Below are 24729 nucleotides of genomic sequence, written 5' to 3'. Positions count from 1 at the left end.
TGATTTGTTCACAGTGCAGGCACAAAACACACTGCAGAGTGTACTTCCTTGCCACAAACAGCAACTCTGCTCCGGAGCCAGGCTGAGAGCTGGGCTTGTTCAGCCTGGAGAAGAGAAGGCTCCTTAAGGGGAGACCTTATAACAGTCTTCCAAAGGAATGCTAAAGGGGCCTATAAGAAATGTGGAGAGGGGCTTTTTACAAGGGCCTGTAGTGACATGATGAGAGGGAATGGCTTTAAGCTGACAGAGGGGAGATTTAAGCTGACAGATGGAGGCAGCTTTGTCTCCATTTCAGGGCAGGCCACTTGCTCAGCACACACATAAAAGGTGCTAGCAGCACGGTGCAGTGCTGAACCAGCCTTCTCCAGGGGGAACTTCCATCATAAAGGTTTTCAAGGCTACAAACAGCCCCATTCACCTGGTGAATGGTCCAGATTTGAGCAGGACATTGGGCTAAAGGAACTGCAAAGGCCTCTTTAACCAGCATTACTACAAATATGTAGCTACTCCTAGATATTTGAGCCCTGTAACCTCAGTAGCACACCCTATTTCCACTAAGCACAAGAGAACCATGGGCATATTGATGCTTCAAACATGTTCCAAAAGCAAGCTTTTGGGAGTGTTTCCACTGGGTTCTTCAGCTTCTGCTTCATAAACAAGGAGAAATCAATCTTCGTTTGCTAGAAGGGCATGGAAGCACCATTCTCATCTGTGCAGACAAGAGCTGGAACTGCAGTTCAGCAGCTGGGTCACTGTCAGCGTACTTGGTATAAAAGCCCTGTGAACTCATTCTTAAAAGGAGTTCGACTACCACCTAGTCCTGCACAGCATCTTTCCACCCTTAGCCCTCTCAGTACTTCAGAAAACAAGAGATCAATGTGCTTCTTGCCATCTAAAAGATGGAGAAATGAAAGCACAGAAAGGACCAGCACGGCTAAGGCCACTGAGCAGGCTGGCAGCAGGGCCAGGAGAGGCACTCAGGCCTCTTGTACCCACGCCAACCACTTCTGCTTCCCAGCAGGCTGGTCCTATAAAAGCACCCCTTGCAATAACCAACAGCCCCTGCATTGCTATCACCCACCTCTCTCAGCCTCCTTCAGGCAGGCTCCTGCTCAACCAAGGAACCTCTTGGCAGGCAAAAAAGAGAAGCATCATTCCAAAACGGGCTGTGAAGGAACAAGGACGTTCATGGAAGCCACAAATCATCTCTTGCAGCATCAAGTGGTACAGACAGCGGCTAGACAGATGTCTGCTTGGATTTGCTCTGTGCAAAGCTAAGTGGCTTGGATACGTCTCCCCTGCAGCGGCATGCGGGGTGTTAGCAGCAGGGGATGTGTGTACGTGTGAGTGAGCCGACACCACAAACGCTCAGCACAGTCACCAGGAAGTCTTCTTCCAAATAGTGCTTTCTCCAACTGAAAGCCAGAGCTGTTCACATCCAAGAGCAAGGGATAAGCCACAAAGCTGACGTTAAAGACATATTCTCCATAGACAATGCTGGTTCCTGTAGACAGGAACTCGAACACTTCAACCTTGTGCATCAAAAAAAGGCACAGGAAATGAGATTTGGGCTGACAGAGTGTCTGTGCCCCTGTACAAGATGCACACACACACACACACTATCAGAAGACGTATGGTGGTTTAAAAGCAGGAATAAATAGCATTAACTGTAATATACAGTCAAGGCAACAACAACAAAAAAGCCAAGCCTGGAAAGAACTGGCAATATACCACTTCTCTATTTCAGAACAGACTGCAGAAGAACCCAAGCAGCTCAATAAAGCACTGCTTTGAGGGGAAAAGCCAAGCTTCCAAAGAGAGCTAGCAATTCATTTTGTCAATAACTCAGTACAGAGCTCTGGTTTAAACAACTATCTGTGAGCATGGGCCAGTTCCATGCAGTGGCATGAATAAGAAGTTTGTTCATGTTTCTAGCACTAGGCTGCCAAGAATGTGAAGTAACAAGATCAAAGCCAGGTCTTTGCCTACATAAACAACGGAGCAAGAAAACAAGACAGATGGGAAGAAGCTATTCCACACTACCTCAGTGATTTCAGTGCCTATTTATAGGTGAAGAATAAAGCTATGTATAAGTAACCAAGCTCTAACATGCCCATCAGCTTTTTGTGCAATACAGTCAAGGACAGGATATTAGAATTGCTTTAAAAGACCTGGCTGCAGGCAGACACTTTGCTTTGTTGGTGGTGGTTTTCCCCTTTCCCTAAGGGCTCCCACCTGCATTACAGCGCAAACTGGATTTGGGACTCGAATCCCTATACAGTACCCAGGTGACACAAAGCTCTTGTCACAGTTTCAAAGGCACCTGCTGACAGCGCAGTGAAGACCCCCAAAGCTCCCCTCTGTGTTCTGCATTACTCCATGTACTCATGACGCTGCACATCCAAGTTGTTTCAGTGCCCAGGCTGAAGAATCCTCCCCATTAAGGTTTTTCCTACAGCAACTTGAGAGGAGAAGAATCCATTAAAGGAACAGCTAACGGGAAGATCAGAGGCCATCAGGGACTTGTGTGTAACTGCTCCCTGCAGCACATCTCAGACCTACAGCTGAAGTCATGCATTCTTCCCAAACGAGCTTCTCACACATGCCAAAATGTAAGTCACAAAATCACTGGTCCCAACCACTACTAAAAAGCTGATGGATCTGCTGTTAAAGAGGTGGAGCAGGTGTCAGGTGCGCACAGAAGGGTTTGGGCTGGAAAGGACCTGAAGATCATCTCATTCCAACCCCCTGCCATGGACAGGGATGCCTCACAAGGATTTCCAAACCCCATTCAAAATCCCTGCAAAGCCCACATTGAATATTTTTAGCCTAGCCTAAAAATAACAAGCATCAGTACTGTGAATATATTTAAACTCCTGGTATAGGCAGGCGTTTCTGGACTGCAGTAATTGGAGCAGAACTCAAATCTGCTCCCTCCACCTCACATTCGTGCTGCAACGAGCATCTTCTGATGGAGCTGGAATCCGAAGTGACAGTTGAGGGGAGACCCCCCTCCTAGACACGCTTTAGTGTATTTTTTCCCCCTACTTATAGTATTTGAAATCTTGAACTCCCACATCCCCAAAATGGGATTAGATTCAAAGTGCTCTTTTCTAGCTCTAGCTCAAGGCAACAGGAGTAGACAGAAAGCACTGCAGGGGAGGTAGGAACTGAAATCCCAACCGAATGGGGGGAGAAAAAGGAAAAAGCGACTTAAAAGAGATGTCAGCAACATCAAATCGTTGTGTGCTTTAGCCTCTCCCCATACAGCAACACCACTGTTGCTCACCTACGTTGACAGAAGAGCACCAACTCCTACGTTCTGCCTGCGGGCAGCAAACGTGTCTGCTGGTAGCCTGCGAGCAAGGTGAATTCCTGGCTTGTTTCAAGCTGCTAAAACAAAGAGAAGGTGCTTAAATAATGCATGGCTTGTGACAAGCAGCAAAGTGAAAAGCTCCGCATTCAGCCCTTGAAACAAGAAAAGCTCCACGGAAGGGGAATAAACCAGCCTGACTTACTGTCAGCATCGCACTGAAACCTTTCAAAGGGTTCACGATGCACTGGGGGCTGCTCTTTCTAACAGTCACTTAGAAAAAGCAGGGAGAGTTTAACATCATGTCAAGCAACAGCATCCCAACTGGAAATCAGAAATCCCCTGATCATAAGCCTGACAAGAACTGCTGGGCTCAAACAAGTTCTATTTGCTATGCACAAGGCAGTGATCACCACTGCATCACACCTTGCAAAGGAATAAAGGCAGAGGTTAAGATGCGGACCTGCAGCAGGGCTTCTGCTGAGCAGGTTGGCACAGAGGCCAGCCCCCTGCTCAGGCAAAAGTGGGAAATGCCACCAGAACAAAAGCACTGCCCTCATCCCAAAGCTTGCTCCTGGCCTCATCCCAAAGCCTTGCTCCTGGCCTCCTAAAGGTAGGGGAGTGTGGGCAGCAGCTCGCAGGCAAGGCCTCTTGGCTTCCTCCTGTTTGCTTACCAGGCAAACAGCACAACCAGCTACAGCTATTGCCCAAAAGCTCCTCTTAGGAGCACAGAACAGGCACAGGCTTACAACAACTGCATCCATGTAGTTCTGCCAGCAATCTGTGGACATGTAGCATGGGCTGAAGGGGCACAATGTTCATTTATCAAACAGGGCTTGGAGCAATCTGCTCTAGTGGGAGGTGTCCCTGTCTAAGGCAGGGGGTTGGAAGTGGGTGAGCTTTAAGGTCCCTTTGACCCAAACCATTCAAGAGAGTCAATACCAGAATCTACCTGTATGTTTTAAAACACCCCCTGTTTCACAATGAATTAGAAGTTGGCTTGTTTTACCAAATGACTTTAGACAGACACATACACCCTCTAAGGAGACAGGATTCCTGAGATCTGAGAGGAGATCCAAGGAACAGAAGCTGAAGCGAACCATTTTTTCCTCCATGAAAAGCCAGGGAGCACAGTTCTATTGCAGAAAGGCAGAGAATTGATTTTGCCACACCAAGGCATCAGGAAACATAAAGCATTTTGCGGCAAGTAAATCCAAGCTGGACATCACCTTGTCATACGTATGAGATGGGCAACACACAAACTGCTCAGAAGACATCTCAGAGTAGCCACTGTTTCTGTGGCCACACTAGCATCATTCCTGGGTCCAGAAGCACTGCTCCAGGCTAGAACATTACTAAAATGGAGAAGAGGGACAGGGAGTCTTCAAGCTTCTCTGACAGGAATCACAACTTCTCATTCCCTATTCCTCACCCTCTCCTACTCAAGGCGCAGCACCTGTACTCTGTGTAGCAGCCTCACTCAGATCTCTGCTGTGCATTTTTCCAGTCAATCCTCAGTCAACAGCATTCCAAGAAAGCATCAGAGTACGTTGGAAAGAAAATATATGGATTAACAGGGTATGAGCTGCATCTCTGTGTTATTGCTTCAGCCTCACGAATACTGTTTAGTCAGGAGCCATAAAAAGAGCAGGTTTTTAGGGATTACTTGGGTTTCTAACAATGCCTTTCCCATTTTGCAAGTCAACTTTGGACTTCCAGGAAGCATCTCAATAGTGTGTACACCACAGGACTTCTCGTCCACTTCACCTGCAGTTCACCACTCCATTAAGGTCATGGTATCTCTTAATCATGATCCTTTTAAAACCCCAATCTCTATTTTTATTGCATCTATCGAGTACAAGAGAAAAGAAACCTCTCCTGTTTTATCCTATTTACCTCCAATGATACCAGTTTTTCCCAGCAAAACCCATCCCTGCTCTGCGAGCTCTTCTCTAAAGACTGTGTTGAAACAGATGTATTTGGTGTCCAAAAATGGGCAACTACTAATTCAACTCAACTCAAAGCTCCTGATGGCTTCAAGCTATTCCCTGACGACTGGCATCAAGGTCAAGTGCTGGATGTTCCTGTGCCTTCCCACGACTCCTCTCAGCCCTGCTGAATAACAGGGTTCTGTAGCCTCACATCTCTGACCAGCACCACGCTGCTCATTCTGATGGATGCACAAAGCTCTGCCCAAGAGGTGGGGAGCTCTGGATCAGGCATTTACCTCCCCTATCAGACTGAGTCCTAAATGAAGCATTACATTCACAAGGTCTGGTTAGAAAGCGAGTTAACGCCATTGCCTTGAGCAGCTCATTTTAAGAGCAAAGGGAAAATGTAAGGCTTTGAGGGAAGAAGAGGCGTCTCTCCTGTGAAGGGGACTACTCTGCCTGCCCCAGGCTATTGCGGCATGTGCAAAAGCATCCCGTATAATCCCCACAATCCCAAACCTCCCTCCCCACCACAAACACAGGTGCCAGCTTTCATGTTCAAGCCACAATTCAGACACAAGCAGCTCAGCCCTTCAGTGCAGCAGCACAAGCAGACAAAACCAACCCCTCTGGGCTCAGGCTGCCTCCCGAAGCATCACTTCACGGAGCTGTTTCGTTCCGATTTTGCGGTGTAAGGGTGGGGACAAACACGTGAAACCATGGGATTTGCTGCTTCCACAATGAGTTCTGCTTCCGGTTTTCTTGCCCTGAGCTCACACGGATCCCAAGAGAAGGAGGCAGAGGCTCCTTTCTGGGAGCAGCACCTTTATTAAACCCATAATGTGTGGGTTTAACACTGCCATAACTACCAGCTCAACATAACATGAACTGCAACTGCCTCCTCTTCCCATCAACCCAGCGGCCACGTAGAAAAGAACAAGGGAAATGCCCTGCCTGCTCCAGGACATACATGAGAAGCGCTTCTCTGCTGTTTGTACTTCACAGAGCTCTCCAGGAGAAAGGACACAGCGTTTCCTCTCCAAATCCTTAGTGTTTTCTTCCCTTTCTGAAGGGATCTTGAACGTCACCTTTAAAAGACATAACAAAGCTAAACCAAGCACAAGGTTTTCGGTAGTGAAGAAGCTGGATGAACATCTTCAGGAGCCTTCAGGTTACCAACTCCAGTTTTACACTGGAAACAGAGAAATAAAGGAGTTTAAGGTTGCTGGTTGCAGTAACCCTGGGACAGGCCACAGCACTGACCTTCACACAGAGAGCAACCAGCAGCCTGCTCTGCTCGCAGCCCTGTTTACTGGGGGCACCGGGAGCAAGAGGAGGCAGGATACACACAGCATGCAAACTGATGTTAAAAGCAGCTGTAAGGGACTAGCTAGGCCAAAGCCAAGAGGGTTAGAGAGCACAGAGAGTCAGTTTTAGTTGCAGGAACAGCCAGAGGACTTTAAAGTCATAGAATCATAGAATGGTTTGGGCTGGAAGGGACCTTAAGATCATCCAGTTCCAACCCCCTGCCATGGGCAGGGACACCTCACACTAAACCATGGCACCCAAGGCTCTGTCCAACCTGGCCTTGAACACTGCCAGGGATGGAGCATTCACAACCTCCCTGGGCAACCCATTCCAGTGCCTCACCACCCTCACAGTAAAGGATTTCCTCCTTATATCCAATCTAAACTTCCCCTGTTTAACTTTTAACCTGTTACCCCTTGTCCTATCACTACAGTCCCTCCCCAGCATCCTTATAAGCCCCCTTCACGAAGTCACAAAGGATTGATAGGCTGCAATGGCACCCTAAATGTTGAAGCCATAGAAGCCATGTAAGCTGCACCTGGGGAAGTTGTATTCCAGATAAAAAAAGCATAATCATAGGTTTGTGTTGGAGGGGACCTTAAAGCTCATCCAGTTCCAACACCCTTGCCATGGGCAGGGACACCTTCCACTAGAGCAGCTTGCTCCAAGCCCCATCCAACCTGGCCTTGAACACTGCCAGGGATGGGGCAGCCACAGCTTCTCTGGGCACCCTGTGCCAGTGCCTCAGCACCCTCACAGAGAAGAGCTTCTTTCTAATATCTAATCTAAATCTCCCCACTTTCAGCTTAAAGCCATTGCCACTTCTGTCAATACATGCCCTTGTAAACCAGAAAGACCTCAAAGCTCAACAACCCCAATCTTTCTTACTAAGAGGGGCACCTACATCGTGCTTTTACATGCTGCAGAGACCCCATCAGCTCGCAACAGCAGAAGGACCCCGGTAGGAGCAAATGTGGAAAGGAAGGAGGTATTTCTTACTCTTATTTTGTTTTAGATGTGCCTTAACCTATCACAAGAAACTCTGCTCCCAAGGCTGCAGCCCGCAAAAGGCACCTCACCTCCTTTCACAAAGCTGCTGACAAGATAAAGGCCAACACTTGACCTTGAGGTGGCACAGAAGGGAAAGACACCCGACTCCCTGCAGCAGTGCACCGCCCCCAAAAAGAAGGTTTCTGTGCTGATCTGCCCAGTACTTTTAGAACTATGGACTTCAAAGCTTGCCACCAACCATTCTAGTGTCAAACATCCCAGAATGAGGAGCTTCCAAACAGGATGAAGCTTCTCAGGTCACATATTCTGGTTACTCCAGCCATGCCTTATTTATGAGCCACGTTAAGCATCTGCACTGCCACAGTTCCAAAGGTCAGTGGCCAGAAGCTGTGGCTTCATGTTAAGAAGGGTTTCACTGCAATACCTGCTTAAGAAGGTCATGTTCCAACACTACAGATTGTCACCTCCTCTCGTGCTGAGCTCCACCAGCGTTTGAAACACCTTCGAAAAGAAATGGCCTGGAAAACCATTCCTGAGGATTCAGATGAGATCCTCACGCATCTACCAGGGCAGAAACAGAAGAACCAAGACGCTAAAATAAACTGCAACAAGGAGGGAGACCTTAAACTGCAGCCTAACACTTGACACTATGCAACCACAGCTGACACCTAATTAGCAACCAGACTCTACGCACTCCTAAATCCAAGATCCAGCCCTGCCTTTCAAAGGTGCTTTTGCACGTTCAATTGAAGGGCTTAAATGTGTACAAGAGCCAGAGGGAGCCAACAGGCCAAGTTCTGCAGTGAAATGGGTGTTAAACGGCCTTATTTACCAAGCAGAACACCAACAGAAAGCTTTGAAGGCACACACAGTACGCGGGCAGCAAGTCCACACTGCACAGATTCCTAACGGAAAGAGACAGAAAAGCTGCCTATTGCACCCAAGAACTGCTGCAGGAGGATGGCCACCAACCCACAGGAACTGTGCCCTTACTGCTCAAATGACCACTTGGGATAAGATTTTCCAGCCATCACTGCTGTAAAGCTGGGTTGAGTTTCATTTGCAGCCTTGTGGCCAACCAATTCCAGCCCAGCAAGCAAGAACCAAGGGCAGCCGTCCAGGCTCCTGACAGCTGTCCAGCCTGACCTCATCCACATCACGCGGCAGTGGCACTGCAGGGTTGAAGCAGAATAGGTTAGAATAGCAGGGAAGCCAAGGGGCTGTATTGGAGGGAGGTGTACCACTGCATCAGGATTAAACCCACTGAAATCAGCTCATGGCCGGATTTAGTGATGCTCCATGTGAAGCTTTATTCTCTTCTGAGATGACTACATCACAAATGAATGTATTATCAGCTGGCCAGCTAAAAAGCAAGGAAAGCAGCACTGCACATTAATTCTCCAGGTCCACAGCCACACAGATTTAGGTACACCACAGTTTCAGCCCATGGCAAACCACCATTTCACATATGTAAGACTACAAAAGCCACTAGAGGCCACTCCTAAGAGGTTACACAGGCTACAGCCAAACCATTTGCTAAGGACATGGCGGTTTCCAGGATGCAAATCTGCGTGCTACCTCTTAGTCATCACAGTCAAGTGTCCAACACTGTTTAAGCCTTCACAGAAGAGCATATAAATTCTTTTCCTGGGTGTTGCAACAGTACATCAAACATTATTTCACCATCTGGGATGGAGAGACAGTAAAAGCAGCCACAAACTGCTAAACAAACACATAAACACCACGCTGAGGAGCACTCCTCAGACACTGTGTTCGAGGTGCTTTCCAGCCAGTGCAAGCTGGTCTCTGCTAGTCGTGGCTGATCCAAGGGCACCTCCCAGTTTATACACAATGGAGCCTTCTCCACTACAATAGGATTCTGGTTTAACAATATAGAGAGAGAGGACATGAACTATTTATGCTGGCCAAGTTACTGCTGATGGCTCTTGCTCATCTGCAGCTGGAAATGCGAGCAGCAGGGGAGGGATGAGACGCCCTGCACCGCTGCTTTCCTGGGAGGGAGAGAGCTGCTCTTCCTGCCTCTCCCCATGCTGCTGCTGCTGTCACCTCCCTCAAACTGAATTACAGAGCACTACAGCGAGAGCAGGGAGAGAAGGAAAGTCACCATCACCGCCTGTGCCACTCTACCCCACTGCAACACCTTCAGGCAACAGCGTTTTGTACTTGCCACGGGTATGGAGCAAGCACTCCTGCTACTTCTGGCTTCCAGGTACCTTCAAGAAGGCGCAGCAGGGAGAGGTTCCTCTCCCTTCCTCCATCAAGTGTACAGATGCAGCACGTCTCTGGGATGGTATTTGGGGAGTAGAAGTGTAAATGTGCTCTCCCAGCTCTGCTCCTGCAAAGGCTGCAAAATGCCAACCGCTGTGGTTCCTATCTCCAATCAAGAAAGAGCAATAAGCGCCCACAGCTTGATAAGAGCACGTCGGTATTGACAAAGCAGCACGGAGGCCTTGTGGGAGAAGTTCTTGAGACAAAATATGTTACCATGAGGCTCTTTTCCATCCATATATTCCCTAAACAAAGATCCCAGCCAGTACAAATCCTAATCACCTCATACTACAGAATAACATCACACGCTGCCTCTGCAAACCTTGTCCAAATGTTGATCTGAATAACGCAAACAGTAGCTTGGCCTCCTTACAGAGGTAAGCAACCGAGCGTCAGCAACACAGTGCTTGGCCTCAGAAGCCAACTGAAAACATTCCAGGTCACCCTGACACCTACATCTGCTCCCAGATTGAGTTCAGCTCCTCGACTTTGCCTCTTGTAATGAGTGATGATAGCAGCGACCAGAAGTCTCGCCGTGAACAGACAGGCACCTCTGGTGACAGCAAAGGAGTTGGGCTCCCCCCAAAGCCAGCAGGGAAGCCAGGTTTCACTTCAGTTCCCTAGGTCAGAAACACTATGAGAGGGCAGCAGGACTCACAGCTGCCCTGTGTTGAAACCTTTCCCCAAAGCCAAGTGCTTTATCCACTGACAGTTCCCCTCCCAGACACAGGGAGGGAACAACAGCGGTGCTGGTGGGTAGGAGAAAGGTGCCATAGACTGGTTTGGGTTGGAAAGGACCTTAAAGCTAATCCAGTTCCAACTCCCTGCCATGGGCAGGGATACCTTCCACTGCAGCAGGTTGCTCAAGGCCCTGCTCTTCAGCAGGAATATTGCATATAGGCCTCAAGAATTCAGCTTTCTCAAGGATTTGTAGGATTTTAAGACTAGCTCTTAAGCTAGTTTAAAAAAGCTCTTAAGCATTGACCCAGTGGAAAAACAGCACTCCTGAGATATTCCAAAATAAACCTGAAATTCAATGAGAGAGATATGAATGCAGCTGAGGACAAGATTATCCCAGCTCAGAAAAACATTCCTTATTATCTCGCATCGCAGTGCTTTGGCAAAGATAACTTATCCAAGCCACCAGGTCACTACTAAGTGGCTTTTTTCCTGTTCTCCCTGCCCTCCCCACCCCTCATTTCCCAAATTTCCCAGTAACCTGCTTAAAACAAACTCCTCAGCACACTAATGGTGATCAGCACATTATTCGGCTCCATTTCAAACACAGGAACTACCGCATCACACACAAATGACCTTATCTCCTGGAAGATAACTGGAGTCAGCTGCATGCTTCACACCTTCCACTGCTTATGGAATGAAGAAAAGGCACTTTCCCCACTGGGGATAGACGCTACTAGGAGTAATTGAAGTCCCATGTAGCAGCTTGGAAAGCCCACCCATCTCCCCACAGCAATACAAACCACTTTAATGCACACACAGGCCATTAATGCCTCTCCTTTAAGTAGTTAAGATGATGTTTGAATGCACCGATTTAAACAGAGGCTTAAAATATCTCCACAGACCAAATCCATGTGCAGAAACCCCCCCTTCAAGCTTCTCAAGAGAGGAATTAGCAGCACAGCTCTGACTGTCCCAAGAAGAATGCAGCCAGTGGTGAACCCCAACGCAGCAAACCACTCACAATGGCTTTAAAAAGAAATAAAGACAAATAAAGACACCCATTCCAACTTCACGAATGGGAGCTTCTTCCAGCAGGCACTCAAAGACACCCAACGGGTTCCTCTGCTTCTCCCACACTTGGGTTTGTGCTACTCCAGGTTGTGAATCAGCTCCTGGCCCCTGGGATATGCTTCCTGCCTGGCTCCGGCTGCACTGGAGTTCTGTGCTCGCTCCACCTATTTTTGCCACAGGACTTTTTAGGGCTGTGCATCCAATTTCAAAGCCCAGGCCCCGGTGCCAGTGCTCTCCGCCGGCAGTAACGCCCACTGCATTCTCCAGCAGACAAAGCACTGCTCTGCCCAGGAATTTGGACTTCGGAGGCAGCTCCTGAAGCACAAGCTCAGGAACAGGCTGCAAGCACCCTGCTGGAACCCAAATGTACCTTAGCAACCTGAAACCTGCCTCAAACGCTCTTCCAGGTGCTGTTAGTTATGCCCTGGCTTAAGGAGGGATGCCTGCAGCCAGGCCAACAGGAAAGCATCCTAGGAAGGAAAGGAAGAGAGATGGAAGAAGGCCCGTTACCAACATGCAGCGCTACCAAACACACTGAACATCTCTACATATCCCCTTCAGGAAGCTGGTCTGAGGTCGTTCCCAAGTCTTGGTATTCCAGGCACAAACTCCTGTTAAGATGGTTGTGGATAACATCTCCCACCACGCAGACACCCAGCACATGAAAGCTATTAAGATGTTTACAGCATGGAAAGGCCTGATGGAAAGCAGTGGAATTTTTGTACAGCATTCAGCCTGGAAATGGAAAGCTCAGATTAAAGCTGTAAATCCCACAGTTCCATAAGGAAAAGCTGTCCCTGCACTTCTGCTAACCCTAAAGAAGATGGGTACCACCACAGGGTTTGTGCCGCACACTCCTACAGCCCCAGGGCAGGGATGTGCCAGAATTTGCTCAGGATTTGGGTCTGCAGAAGGATGGCTCCCAAACATCCCCCCTCAGCTTCCAAAGAGGCTGCTGGAGGGAAATAAAGAGCCCTTGCACCATCCTCTCTGGAAGAGGGAGGAGGCCACTTTATAACCGAGCATGCAAAGTCCAGTCCATCCACCTGACAGGGGAAACGCCTGCCTTCTCCTGCAGGAAACCTGCAACAGCTCCAGAGTACATCCATGAGACAGCAGGGACTGGAAGGAAGAGGAACCAACCAGCACAGGGACAGAACAAACAGGGATCTACTCATAGGTCTTAGCATTAAGGCTCCTCCGTGCCTTTCAGGCACCAAAGAAATCAGCTATTCCTTTTAGGATTGTTGCCCAGAATAAAGCGAGAGGAGTATGCTGCTCCATAAGGCTGGAATAGAAACACAACAGAAGATGTTGGGAAAAGCACACACACAGAGCTGAGCCATAGCCCCTCAGCGTTCTGCCTAGGAAATGGAAACAGAAAGTGAAGAGCAGCAGCATCAGCAACCACAGAGGTCTCAGAACAGCGCCCAAACCATAACGCTTCACCTCCAAAACAGCCCCTTGCTTAACCAGCAGCCAGGACACCGAACAGGAACATCAACAACTGAACTTGTTCATACAAACCCTATGTTTCAGGCATAAGCATCTTTTAGTAAGACTTCAACTTAATGTATTAGAAGGCACCTGAAGACAACACTTCAGGTCACAAAGCGAAGGTGAGATATAAAGAACATACCGCGTATCTTTCAAACAGGCGTTCAGTCATTCCCAAACATTGGAGATATTTGCTTAAGGAAAACGTATCCTGAATGCAAACCTCCCGGGCCAGATCCGTGGCCACAAGCAGCAGCTGTGTGCCCAGCAAACACAGCCCCAGTGCAGTGGATACCAGGGGGTGACAGTGGCTCTTTAAGCCGACCTTCAACAAAGCACTCTGCAGCCCATGCAGGAGCACTGCTCCTGGGGCACACTGGAGCTCTTCAGCCTCAGAACACCCCAGTGAAACCCCAACCTTCCTCCAGACATGGAGGAGCACCCACCAGTCGCCTCTGTTATAAAAGCCTTATGGACATCAGAGCTCCCAGCGCCTGCTCTCTGCCACCAAGCGCTCGAATCGATAGGGATAAGGGGGAGGAAGAGGAGAAGGAAGGGGAGGAGGACCAGTACCTCTTACACAGCCCCTGTGCTCCGTGTCCGGCCGTGTTTTGGGTTCCCTTCCTACAGCAGACGTCCGAGCGGCACCGAGTGTTTCCACACAACAAGGTCGGAAGAGCGGCAGCACAGTTTAACATCCGCCTTTCCCCACCAGCTCCGGAGCCGACGGTGGCTTTCAGCCCACGGTACCTGCAACGAGCCGGTCAGGAGACCCCATGGAGACAGACCCCCCACTCCCCATTGCCTTATTATATTATATGGGGAGCGGACAGCGGGACCCCGGGGCCTGAGAGCGGCCCTGAGGTGAATGGGAAGCGGGGGAGCGGTGCCCGGCGCTGAGGTGAAGCGGGGCGGGAAGAACCCGATCCTGACCCCGGCCCCCCAAGGACCCGGCGCTGAGGGGAAGGGAGGCCCAGGGGCTCCCGGCGCTGCACGTGCTTCCGGGGGGGGAGGATCCCTGTGGGGTGCTCTATGGGGGTGGGGGGGTGTAGGGTCTCTATGGGGGTGCTCATCGGGGGGGAAGGTTCCCTATGGGGTGGAGGACCCCTATGGGGGTGCTTACTGGGGGGAAGGTCCCCTATCGGGGTGCTTTGCTGGGGAGTGGGAGCACTGGAATACAGGAACCCTATAGGGATGCTCTGCTGATGCGGGGTGCAGGTCCCCTATGGGGGTGCTCCGCTGTGGGGGGAGTTATAGGACCCCTATGGGGTGCCTTGCCATAGAAGGGGAAGTCCCTATGGAGTGCAGGTCCCCTATGGGGGTGCTTTGCCCTAGGGGTGGGTGACAGGACCCAGGCTGGTTCCAAGGACTATTCTTGCCTTCCTGGGACCCTTGAGCTGCCGCCCCAAAAGCACCCTCAACACTCCCCCCCACACACATCTGGGCCAGAGCACGTTTGGGGATAGGACATCACCGAGTTCCTGATTGCATTCAATTCCTCTTTGGAGAGCGGGTTATGGGGAGCTGAACCCCGCAAAGAGGATGAAGGCAATGCTACATCCCACCCCGTGAAGCTTCCCAGGCAGTGGGAAAGGCTGGGGGCAGAGGGGCAAATCCCACTTCCATTGAGATTGGTTTCTCAATGCATGCGGGGAAGGCTAATGGCTTTTCCAGGCAACGCTCAGCAGAGCAAAGGGGCTGTGGATGCCCCATCCCTGCTGCCAGCTGAGGGGTGGGCAAATGAACTCCATTATTTGTGCACACCCTGATGCCATCCTCAGACCCATCCCCATCCTTCTCCACTTGTAAGACATGGGTTGTTTTGGGGTTGTTTTAATCAGTGATCAGGAAAGCAGAGATTCATCAACGTGAATCAATCTTTCTCCAGCTCCCATTAAGGGGGTTGTGGGAATTGTAATTTCTTTCCTGAAAACTGAGGTTATGGAAAAATAACAGCTTAAATAGTAAGGTAAGAAGGGAAAATGAGTATGGGTGGTAATGAAAAGTGTTCTGCCTGGAAAGGAGGATTTCTATGCGGTCCCTATAAACCTGCAATATCAGTTGCATTCAATACCTTGTCCGCGAGTTAGTGACCATGATCCCACTGCCGAGATGCTGGAAACAGATTGGATCCTGATGGGAGACCAGTGCTGATTCCAGGACGGCTCCATCACATGGAATTCCAGCTCTGTCAACCAAACTGCACCTATTTGGCAATGCTGTATCTTCAAGAACAGCAATACTGATGTTGTTGTTGCTAGGCTAAGTACAGCTCTATCACACTCCCCAGTTTTCCTGCGGCTTCCATATGTATAGAACAACAAAATGGGTGGCTACCAAGAGTTTAAAGTCGTGAGTTTATTGCATATGTAACAAAAATGAACATGACCTCCTGGGTCCAGCCTACTATACAATCACTGTTGATTCCAGCTGGTTCCATAACCACATTAAATAGAACTAGGATTTCTTTAAATACTTTGATTTAGACATACAATGAAACATTAGTGTACAACTTTCACAAAATAAATCTGCCTTAAAAACAGTGGGAAGAAGAACAAGGATAGCAGCAATACTTAAACAGGACATTACAAAATAATAAATTAAAAAAAAAAAGAAAGAAAAGAAGAAGAAAAAAAACACATTATAAAGTGGTTGAGGAACAAAGAAAGAAGTAAGGAATTAAAAACCAGATCCATACAGTGTCTCTGGGAACTTGCTGTGTGCCACACTTGAACCCCTGTACCTGGGCTCCGGCTCCAGAGGGCCCCAAGGGCTGGATCTCTGCTGTACAAAGTGGGTTGGGTTTCACAACCGCCTCGACTCGCACTGAGGACACACTGAGGAGTAAACGCTGAGTTCACTGCCTGGAGCTCCCAGCAGCCTTTCTGAAGCAGGGTCTCTTCTAACGGAATGCCCGCGTTAACACCAACGTTCATGAACCAGTCTCGTTTCTTCCGCGATGTAAAACACGAGCAAAGTGGTGGTTTCCTACATCCCTGAGCGTAGAGTATATAGGCTGATGAGCGGTATCAGGGCGAGCACTGAAGGAACAAAAAGACACGCTGTACCTTGTCATCTCCTTCGGGTCAGATCCAAGAGGATCCGTGTACGAGGCGGAACAATGACGTTAACGAACACCAGACTCGATGTTATTCTTTGGGCAAGTTTGAGAAGTCACAACCAGTTCAAGTGCTGGCAGACCAAGTGGGAATGAACACACAAATTGTGACAGCGGAGGTTATCCCAACAGAGAGTCAATGGCTCAAGCTTGTGCAAACCCTTGTTTGCATTTCCTCCTTCCCTGGCCTGGTAACCAGCCATAGAAGAAGAAGCCATCGCTTAAACCCCATTCTGCTTCATTTCCCTCTACCCACCCGACCAGCTTTAAGGCCTGCCTCAAATGCACGTAGAGAACAACACAAAAGATGTCTTCATCATCACTGAAGTGGCACGAAATCGCAAAGACAACACAATGGGAGAGGTGGTGAAGCTCTATAAAAGAGAACTGAAATCATTAAACAGACGGTGCCCTATTCCTGTTACTGTCAGCATGGAGGAGGTACCTTCACAAGGGCTTTTTTAACTACAGCGAACCCCAGACTTGCCAAAACACCAATCCTTGCCTATTCTTTTGTGCATTCCATAAAACGCTGACCTAGCAAAGACATTAGGGACTATCATATGTCAACTGTGGCATTGACATAAAGCTACTTGACCTATAGATCTCCAAACCAAGGGTCTTCACCTCGCTTGGTCTTCACTGAGCCAGTTGCGCTGCACGTAGAGCTTGCATGATAGGATTTTGGATCGTGGTGGGCTTTAGTATCTGCTTTTCTTCTTGTTTAATATTCTTTTAGTGAAAAATCCACATGAGGCTGCATGCAAAGCTTTTGGGCAATAATCCATTTTGCATGTGTCTTATCTGACTGGTTTATTGCACATTCACATGTACTGAAAGGGTTAAATACACTCTATGCCTGGGTACTCTGCTACTCAACCAAGACCAGACAGATGCTTCCTTCCTCTCTCTCCTGCAAAAGATCCACGTAGTCCCAACAACCAGAACTGCAGAAAGTGGTCCTCAAGTGCCAAAAGCTTCCTGCAGGACATGGCTCTGACTACACCTCTCCTTACAGTCTTGCTGGATGAGCATCTTCAGCCACCCCGTGCAAGCCTCACAATACGGTACAATTGTACACCTCCGATGCGCTCCTCACTCCCAACACCAAACCACAAGAACGATGGTGAACGGAAAAGAAAAGAAAACCACAGAGAAACAAAACAGAGAAAGATGCCAGGGTTTTGATAAGAGTCTACTTTCTGTCCTATCACAGTTTAAAGCTATTATCAAATTCCATTAAAAAAAGACAAAATAGAAGTATTCCAAGTAGACGTCTTCTAAGAACGATCTCTTACCCACAGCTGAATTTCAATGCACTATTCCATAAACATAACATCTGTTACAGGTTTCAGTAATGAATCTCTCTAAAAACCAGGCTTGCCAAAGAGAAAAAAAATCCTATACAAGCAAGCCTGCTTTACTTAAGTTTAGACATGTTGGACAGGTCACTGGGTCTTTCTGAAGCCGTGTTAAAACACTGTCTCATCTCGGTGTGCAAACTGGAAAAGGTGTTAGTGATTCAGGTATTTGATTTGCTTCTGTTGCCCCTGGGAAGTTGTTTTAGCAAAGTGTTAGAGAATAAACCTTTTAGTATTAGTTTCTGATATTTGAAGGGGGGGGGAATAGCCTTTCTATGGCTCTCTGGAGATATTTTTCATCCCTACAGAACTGAAGTCATAAATTCTTCCCATAGCTTCCCATAACGTTTCAAATGTACTCGCTGTATAGTTATCCTTTATCTCAACCTCCAAATCAGCCTTTGCCAAGGCTAAAACCTTTGGAACAGAAGTCTGCTCTGTTAACTGAGCTCTTAGTGAGTCTCAGGAGTTGAAGTCACACAAACACACGTTGGGTAAAACACCAGCGGCACAGACATCACAGCTCTGGGATGGAACAGGTTTTTATCCTCTGCCTCCTCCTCACAAGGCTTCTCTGCAAGGTACTTACATTGGAACGAACTATGGAAAGCAATTCTGCAGGAGGAAATCACTATTTGTGTGCAAAACAATCAGATTTCAGCCAGGACAACCAAAAAGAAATCATACAATACCAGTTAAGCTGTCCCAGATTCCTTCACTTTTCCCTAGGTGAGCCACAGCTTCCACTGGGAGCTTCCTGCTAAGGCAGAACTTGGATTTCTTTACCTTTCAGTTAAGTGGTGACGTGGAGGTATCTTCTGCTAGAAGGTGACTTTTTCAACCGGTGTTTAACACGTGCAATGCAAATCCTAGTGCCAGTCAGACACTCTGCACCCATCAGACTCTTACAAGGGCTCCAGCTTGATTTAGGACAAACTAACCAGGTACATCTACCAGCTGCAAGTCCTCAGCCAATTAAGCTCACTCCTAATTACACTTTGATTCTGTGATTAAAAAAATCCCCCACAAGTCACTGACCCTATCACAATATGTGTTACAAATCTAGCAGAATATCCTGTGTAACCCAAGCCAAGTGCTGAACTTGGCTGCATTTCGTTGTATGGGAGATGGAGGAAGAGGGAAGGGGTTATTGGAACGAAGGGGAGGAAATAAAGTTGGAAACCACCAACAAAAGCCCCTACCCCCACCCTCATCCACCAGCGGCGGAAGGGAAACGGCCCCATCTCTAAGTTGTCTTTAAGTTGCGATGCTTCAGACAGCTTAGCAGGAAGTTCACAGCAAGCTTCTTCTAGCTTTTGATTTGGTGGTCCATGAGCTAGCATCTGTTTCCTTTGGTTGCTTTTTCACTCCACAGCAAACCCACATGTCTCTTCCACAGCTGTCAACAGCTTCTCATAAAGCTTCTCGTATGACTCGTAAGGCGGAATGTCAATCCGGTTAAAGCTAGGGGTAAAATAACAACACATTGAAGCATTTTAGACTGGAGATTAGGAAGAATTCCTTCACCAAAAGGCTGCCCAAGGAATGGTGGAATCATCATCCCTGGAAGCATTCACAAATGGTGTAGATGAGGCCCTTAGTGACATGGTTTAGTGGTGGACTTGGCAGGGCTGGGGTAAAGGTTGATCTTAAATGATCTTAAAGGTCTTTTCCAACCCAATTGATTCTATGATGCTATATAAATCTAAACTATTTACTGGGGGGAAAAAAAAACTCTAAATAGCTACATATAGCCAGAATTTGGCCTCGTCAGTGGCTGAAGGAGACAAGATAACAAACAACTGTATTCGTGCAGCAGGAATGCATGACTTCATCGGGCATCTGAAGGTGGCAGATGTAGGAGTCTTGCAACTAAAGCAAGAGCTCAGCCAGGCTGCTCCCTGCTCTGCCTGCAGACAAGCTGTGCTGCTGCTGAAATGATTTCCTGTCTCTGATAGAGTGAGACTTCCGTAAGAGAGCCCAGGTCTGTGCCTAGTCTGTGCCAAGAGCACACTTTCCCTACATCTGAAATCTATTCTTTGTCATCCCGCGCAAGGGCTCACGGCTGGGAGTCATTTCTCAGCGGATGCTTTTGCTGGATCTCACATATAAACAAGCTTACACATAGAAATAAACTTACAAGCATCTCACTATCCAGAATAATCAACTCTGGGCTAAATGAAAACCACAGATAGCATAGAAGATAAAGCAAGCTGTAAGAAGAGAAGTGGATTATCTTGCTGGCTGCAGAATATAGATATTTCCAAGCTAGTAGAGCACACTTGGAGTCACCTATGCATACCACACAGTTAATCCATACTCAGGACAAGCAGAGATGCTCCTTTAAACCAAGACAAAGAGAAAGCAAGCAGTGACATGCGGAATGTGTTCATCTTACCAAGTGTGGGCTTTTGGCAGGTTGTCTGTGTTTGCATCTATTAAATGGATGGTAAATAGTCTGGGTCCTGCAGCGCCTGTAGAACCTTACAGACAGACATTCTAGTTAATGCACTTCAACAAAGCATCATTCCTGCACACAGATTTTGCCACTTATGTAAAAGCAAGAGCGAAGATTACAGTTCCAGCTGCAAACATAGTTATGGCACAGGCTGAATCTGTAGGTCAGTCTGCAGCTGATGAAGGGATGGCAGAAGCAATAGGGCTGTTCACGACAATCTGCAGACCAGTGTTTTGGAAAGCTGCTAAATTCTGTATTAACAAAGTTGCACCTTCAGAAATGAACAGAATTAGGTACAGGAAGGTTTTAGTTATAAACCAGAAGCAGGTATTTTACTTTGGGACATCAGTTTACTGTCAGCCAACAGATGGAACGCTATCAGGAGAATCACAGCAGCCAAGGATGCTGCCACCTTTTCTGAAGATAAAACCTACAACTTTAAGGCACTTGTTTTAAAGTCTAATGGTTTGCTGCCAAATAATGAAGGGAACACGATTCTCATGTGAAAATGCCGCTTGGTCAGCTCTATAACCCCCTGTGTGCTTCCATGCAGTGATTTTAACATCCGTCCAGAGTTGCGGGAGACTGACAAACTAATATTGACACCAGTCAAAGGCACTACACGATGACAGATTTACCAGCTTTTCTCACTATCAGCAATGAGTGAAGTGTTCACCATCAGCAGAGCTGCTGACAAATGTAAAAGTGCTCTTGGGATGTAAAGTGCTTGAGTTATCCAGCCAGATGCTGATACTTTACAAGGGGTAGTAAATACCCCGTGATTTTTATCTCTTTCTCCCACCATAGATTAACCCAGCCTCCACGTCAGTCACCTTGTAAAGCCTTGAAACCTTGAAGTGGGACACGCGTCGAGCCCGTCACAAACTGCAGCAGCCTTGCCCTTCTTTCTTCATCAAATGTTTCCACTGCTTGCCAGAACCACTTCACAATATTGCTATCTGCCATGCAGTGCTTTAGACGGGTGTTTGACTTCCAGTCATTCAGGTCTATCTTATCCAGGCCTCCTATGATGAGCTGGTAAAGGATTACAAAACGCTTTAACATGCAGAGTCACTTCAGGTTTGCAGCTGTAAGAATATACAAACCATTTCATGAAGCCTCACATTCTTTACGTGCTTGAACCACCTTGTTGGTGCAAGGTAATGTTCCAAAGCAGTTCAGAACAGGCAGTACCTCTCTCCAGTTTAACAGCAATGAAGCTGAGGCCAAACAGACTTGAACTAGAATCTGCACAAGAAACTACAGAGTCAGAAGCCCATTCAAGACCTGCTTTGTTAAATCAATGCTACCTGAAAAGTAAAGCATATCTTTAAGAGGGTACAGCACAGACTAGAAGACATGCCATCTACTGCACAGCACATCACTGCACTGATGCAGGTTTGTCTTAGAGGTGCCAATACACCTACAGACCAGACACATCACTTCAGTCTCTTTTCCAGGTGACACCAGGTCGCAAAAGGCAGTCACTGATGGCAACGACAAATCAATTGCATAGAAACAACTTCATCCAACCAAATGTGTGTCATACTCTACATTTCCCATAATAGTCCACGTCGAGGGTCACATTTCTGAGAGCTACCATTTAGCAGCTCCCTTTTTGTGCCACCAAGGCAGCACTCTCAGTCGTTTACATTATCAGAGCAGTTGTGACTGTTCTGATTCAGCCAGCATTGAAATAGGTAATGGATTTTTAATCTGCCTTTTCAAGCAGCTAGCAAATGAAACGCAGTAACTTCATGGGATCCATCAGCATGCACAAACAACTAGCACAGAGCTAGTGCTTCCAATACCACAGACTGTCAATATGCCACAGGCTGCCTTATAAAAAGGCAAAACTAGGTGAAAAATTGCTGTAATGGGACTGATTTTAAGAGGGAGCGATCTGCACCTCAGGATGCAATGAGAAGACAAATTCTTTTCTGTTTGCTCTACACTTCTATTTTAGTCTATAGAAACCATGCCCTGTGTGCATACAGAAACAGCCATGATTGCGAAGTAACTGAAGGAAGCAAATTCTGAGGTAGATAACATGTTAGGTCTTGTCAGCAATGCCCCAGACTCGCAGTACTGCTCAGAACACCTGCTTTGAGCTTTAATCCTGCATTAGACAACCCGATGTATCTGTCTTTCCCCTTTTAAGCAGCCCTCTCAATAATGTTAACCCAAAGGATGTCTGGAATAAACCTAAAAGGGTTTGGTTAAATGAACACAAAGCTTTCTGGTACATACATTGAACTAAATTTTGTGAGGTTTTTGTTTGTTCTCAAAGCAGTGCTTGAGTGTGGATCAAACAAATCAAAGAACTCTTCCATGTGGATAAAAGACATACCTCAAGTTCCTTCTGGTCGAAAGGCTTAAGGAGATGCTGAGGAATAAGTTCATTAAAACCTTTCTGCAGAGCCAGGAACTGTGCCTCTATTCCTCTCATAAATCTCCAATTTACATACAACCTGGGGGAGGAGGGAAAGAAAAAGTCAGGGACAGTGAGCTAGGACTGGGCTTTTTATAGCAGAGCTGGAAGATGCTCATTTTACAGAGGAACTTGGTTTAATACACACATTTAGTATTATGAGAGCGTTTACCAGCTTCTTTTCCATCAACAATTCCTATCTTCTTGACATTACATTTACAGGGTATATTTTTGTTCTGCAATACCTGACATATTCTTTCTTGTTCTCTTCTGTCACTGGAATATTCCTGCCATTTGGTTTGAGTTCATGCTGTAAAATCCGCCCAAAAGCGTTGTGTTCCACACAAAATGTATGGTCCAGAACTGGGGTGATATCGTTCTCTCTGACAACAGAAAGACAGGGGGTAAACCTAGTCGTTTGGATCGTCTCATAACTCTCAGTGGTGATGCTGACGTTACTGAACACTTAAGCAGTCTTCAGGGTAAACCTAGCAACTAACCATCAGCATTTCACAGCACTAGGAGTATTGCCACAATGCCCACTTTCTATATAGCTTAATAGATGTTGAAGAGCCTGATTAAATACTAATCAGATACTACTACAGCAATGCACTAACTAATAGTACATTAGATGTACTAACTAGAATTAGTACATTAATTCTAGTAGTACTCAGGATAATGAATAAAATCCTATATACACAAACACGCAGACATAAAGATACATAGGGAGCAATACTCTGATGTGCTTCCTGTGTCAATGTGAAGCACGGAAGAGATCACACGCAGTGAACCTCAACATCCTCAGTAACTTTAAACACAGAATTCAAACCAGCATTTAGAAAAAGAAGTTGAGATAATGCAAAGCAAGGGTGAACACTGGATTTGTTCTGAAGCCCAAATTACTTCCATTTTAATCAAAGTTGGTGTTCTTTGGAACAAGGTTGTACTCTCCCTCAGATCTCTGTCCTGTGTTTGGATTTTGATACTCTGATACTTTAATGCAGTGCTTAATGGTTTAGGATCTACTTTGCTGGAAGGAGAGCTAACACAGAGAAGCCTTTTAACATAGGAACATCAAGACAATTGTTAAACACAGTACTCACAAGATCCAGACTAAACTTTTGTGTAGCTCTGGGTCGACAGATTCCAGATCGGAGAGTTGAATGGGCTTCCCCAGGAGCTGTTTGTAGAAGGGAACCGTGAACCCCCCGTTGATGTAGTGTCCATGGAACACAGCCAAACCCATTATCCGACCAACAAAATGGAAATAAGACAAATGGTCCTGCAGGGAGAGAGGGAAGAAAAACAGGCAGCAGGAAGACACTGACATCTTGTGGTTATATCTGCACCATCAGCTGTGTGCTCAGTGCCGGTTATCTGCAACCCTCTGGGCAAGAGGAGCCACCATTTTTCCTCCTGACATAACCAAGACCAGATGCACTTAATGATTAAATGCCTCAAACAAGTCTCTGTGCATTACCTGACTAATAAATGGGATACGAGGCCTCTAAACCTCTCAAAGGGCAAAACTCAAGAGAAAATCCCTATGAAACATCCAGAATGCAAGAAGATGGGACAATTCCAAACAAATGGCTTTATTCTGTTAACCATCAAATGTTTTTTCTCTTAAGGAATCGGGCCAGGTGCTTATTTCCTTCATGCCTTTCATGCTGCTTATAAGCTGGCTTTTAGAAACTGAAGCATAAGTGCTCTGGTTGAGATTCTTCCAATCTCCCTCCCTCATTCTACAGAACAAATGCCAGGAAATGAGACTCAAAGAAATAAGATTCTTATCAAAGGATACCTCCTCTATCATGTTTTTAGTTTCTGAACAAAACCCCTCGGCTTCATAGTATGTCAATATGAGAGTCATTAACACATTCTTGCTCTCCTTACCCTTCACTTTACACTGCTGTCATGGAAAAACAGCTATAGCAAAACACCACAAAGCAGACACATCGCTCAGAAGTTAATACTTACAGGATTGATAGAAGAGTCTGGATTGATTTGCAGCATGTAAATATTATCTGTGGAGTACTGGAAAAGTCCATAATAGGGATTCAGCATTTCATGGCATAGTAAATACAACCATTCTCTGCCCAAAAAGAAGAGGAACAAAAAAGAAATGGTATTTAGAAGGGTGCAGCTTCCACTGGCGTTTTAGACCACACAATTACTGTGAATCATCAGTGCTGAATGCTTAGTTCAAAATCAGACCACCTTGTACTGCTCCCCATGTGCAGACCAAAAAGGTTGCTTA

General features: G+C 46.9%; 2 protein-coding genes across 6 annotated transcripts in view; both read right to left on the bottom strand.

Moving 5' to 3' along the window:
* RNF216 (ring finger protein 216) overlaps positions 1-8164 on the bottom strand; it is a 72099-nt gene extending 63935 nt beyond the window's left edge. The window contains exon 1 of the mRNA XM_057416837.1: positions 7988-8164. The gene's annotated coding sequence lies outside the window, so the exon portion shown is untranslated. The remainder of the gene's footprint in view (positions 1-7987) is intronic.
* An 8272-nt stretch (positions 8165-16436) lies between these two features.
* SMURF1 (SMAD specific E3 ubiquitin protein ligase 1) overlaps positions 16437-24729 on the bottom strand; it is a 45366-nt gene continuing 37073 nt past the window's right edge. For 3 of the 5 annotated variants that reach the window (XM_057416815.1, XM_057416810.1, XM_057416813.1), the window contains exons 12-18: positions 24450-24564; positions 23573-23751; positions 22715-22852; positions 22389-22509; positions 20872-21073; positions 19979-20063; positions 16437-19044 (exon numbers count right to left, since the gene is read on the bottom strand). In XM_057416815.1, coding sequence (XP_057272798.1) covers positions 18945-19044; positions 19979-20063; positions 20872-21073; positions 22389-22509; positions 22715-22852; positions 23573-23751; positions 24450-24564 — 940 coding nt within the window. In that variant the 3' untranslated portion in view covers positions 16437-18944. The remainder of the gene's footprint in view (positions 19045-19978; positions 20064-20871; positions 21074-22388; positions 22510-22714; positions 22853-23572; positions 23752-24449; positions 24565-24729) is intronic. The other 2 variants (XM_057416812.1, XM_057416814.1) reach the window with 1 other exon arrangement.

Source organism: Pezoporus wallicus, unplaced genomic scaffold (assembly GCF_028554395.1).
Source record: "Pezoporus wallicus isolate ANWC-B61680 ecotype Strahan unplaced genomic scaffold, APGP_CSIRO_Pwel_v1 scaffold_7392, whole genome shotgun sequence".
Taxonomy (NCBI): Eukaryota; Metazoa; Chordata; class Aves; order Psittaciformes; family Psittacidae; genus Pezoporus; species Pezoporus wallicus.
The sequence above is the reverse complement of the archived record's forward strand: the minus strand, read 5'-3'. Positions and strand labels throughout refer to the sequence as shown.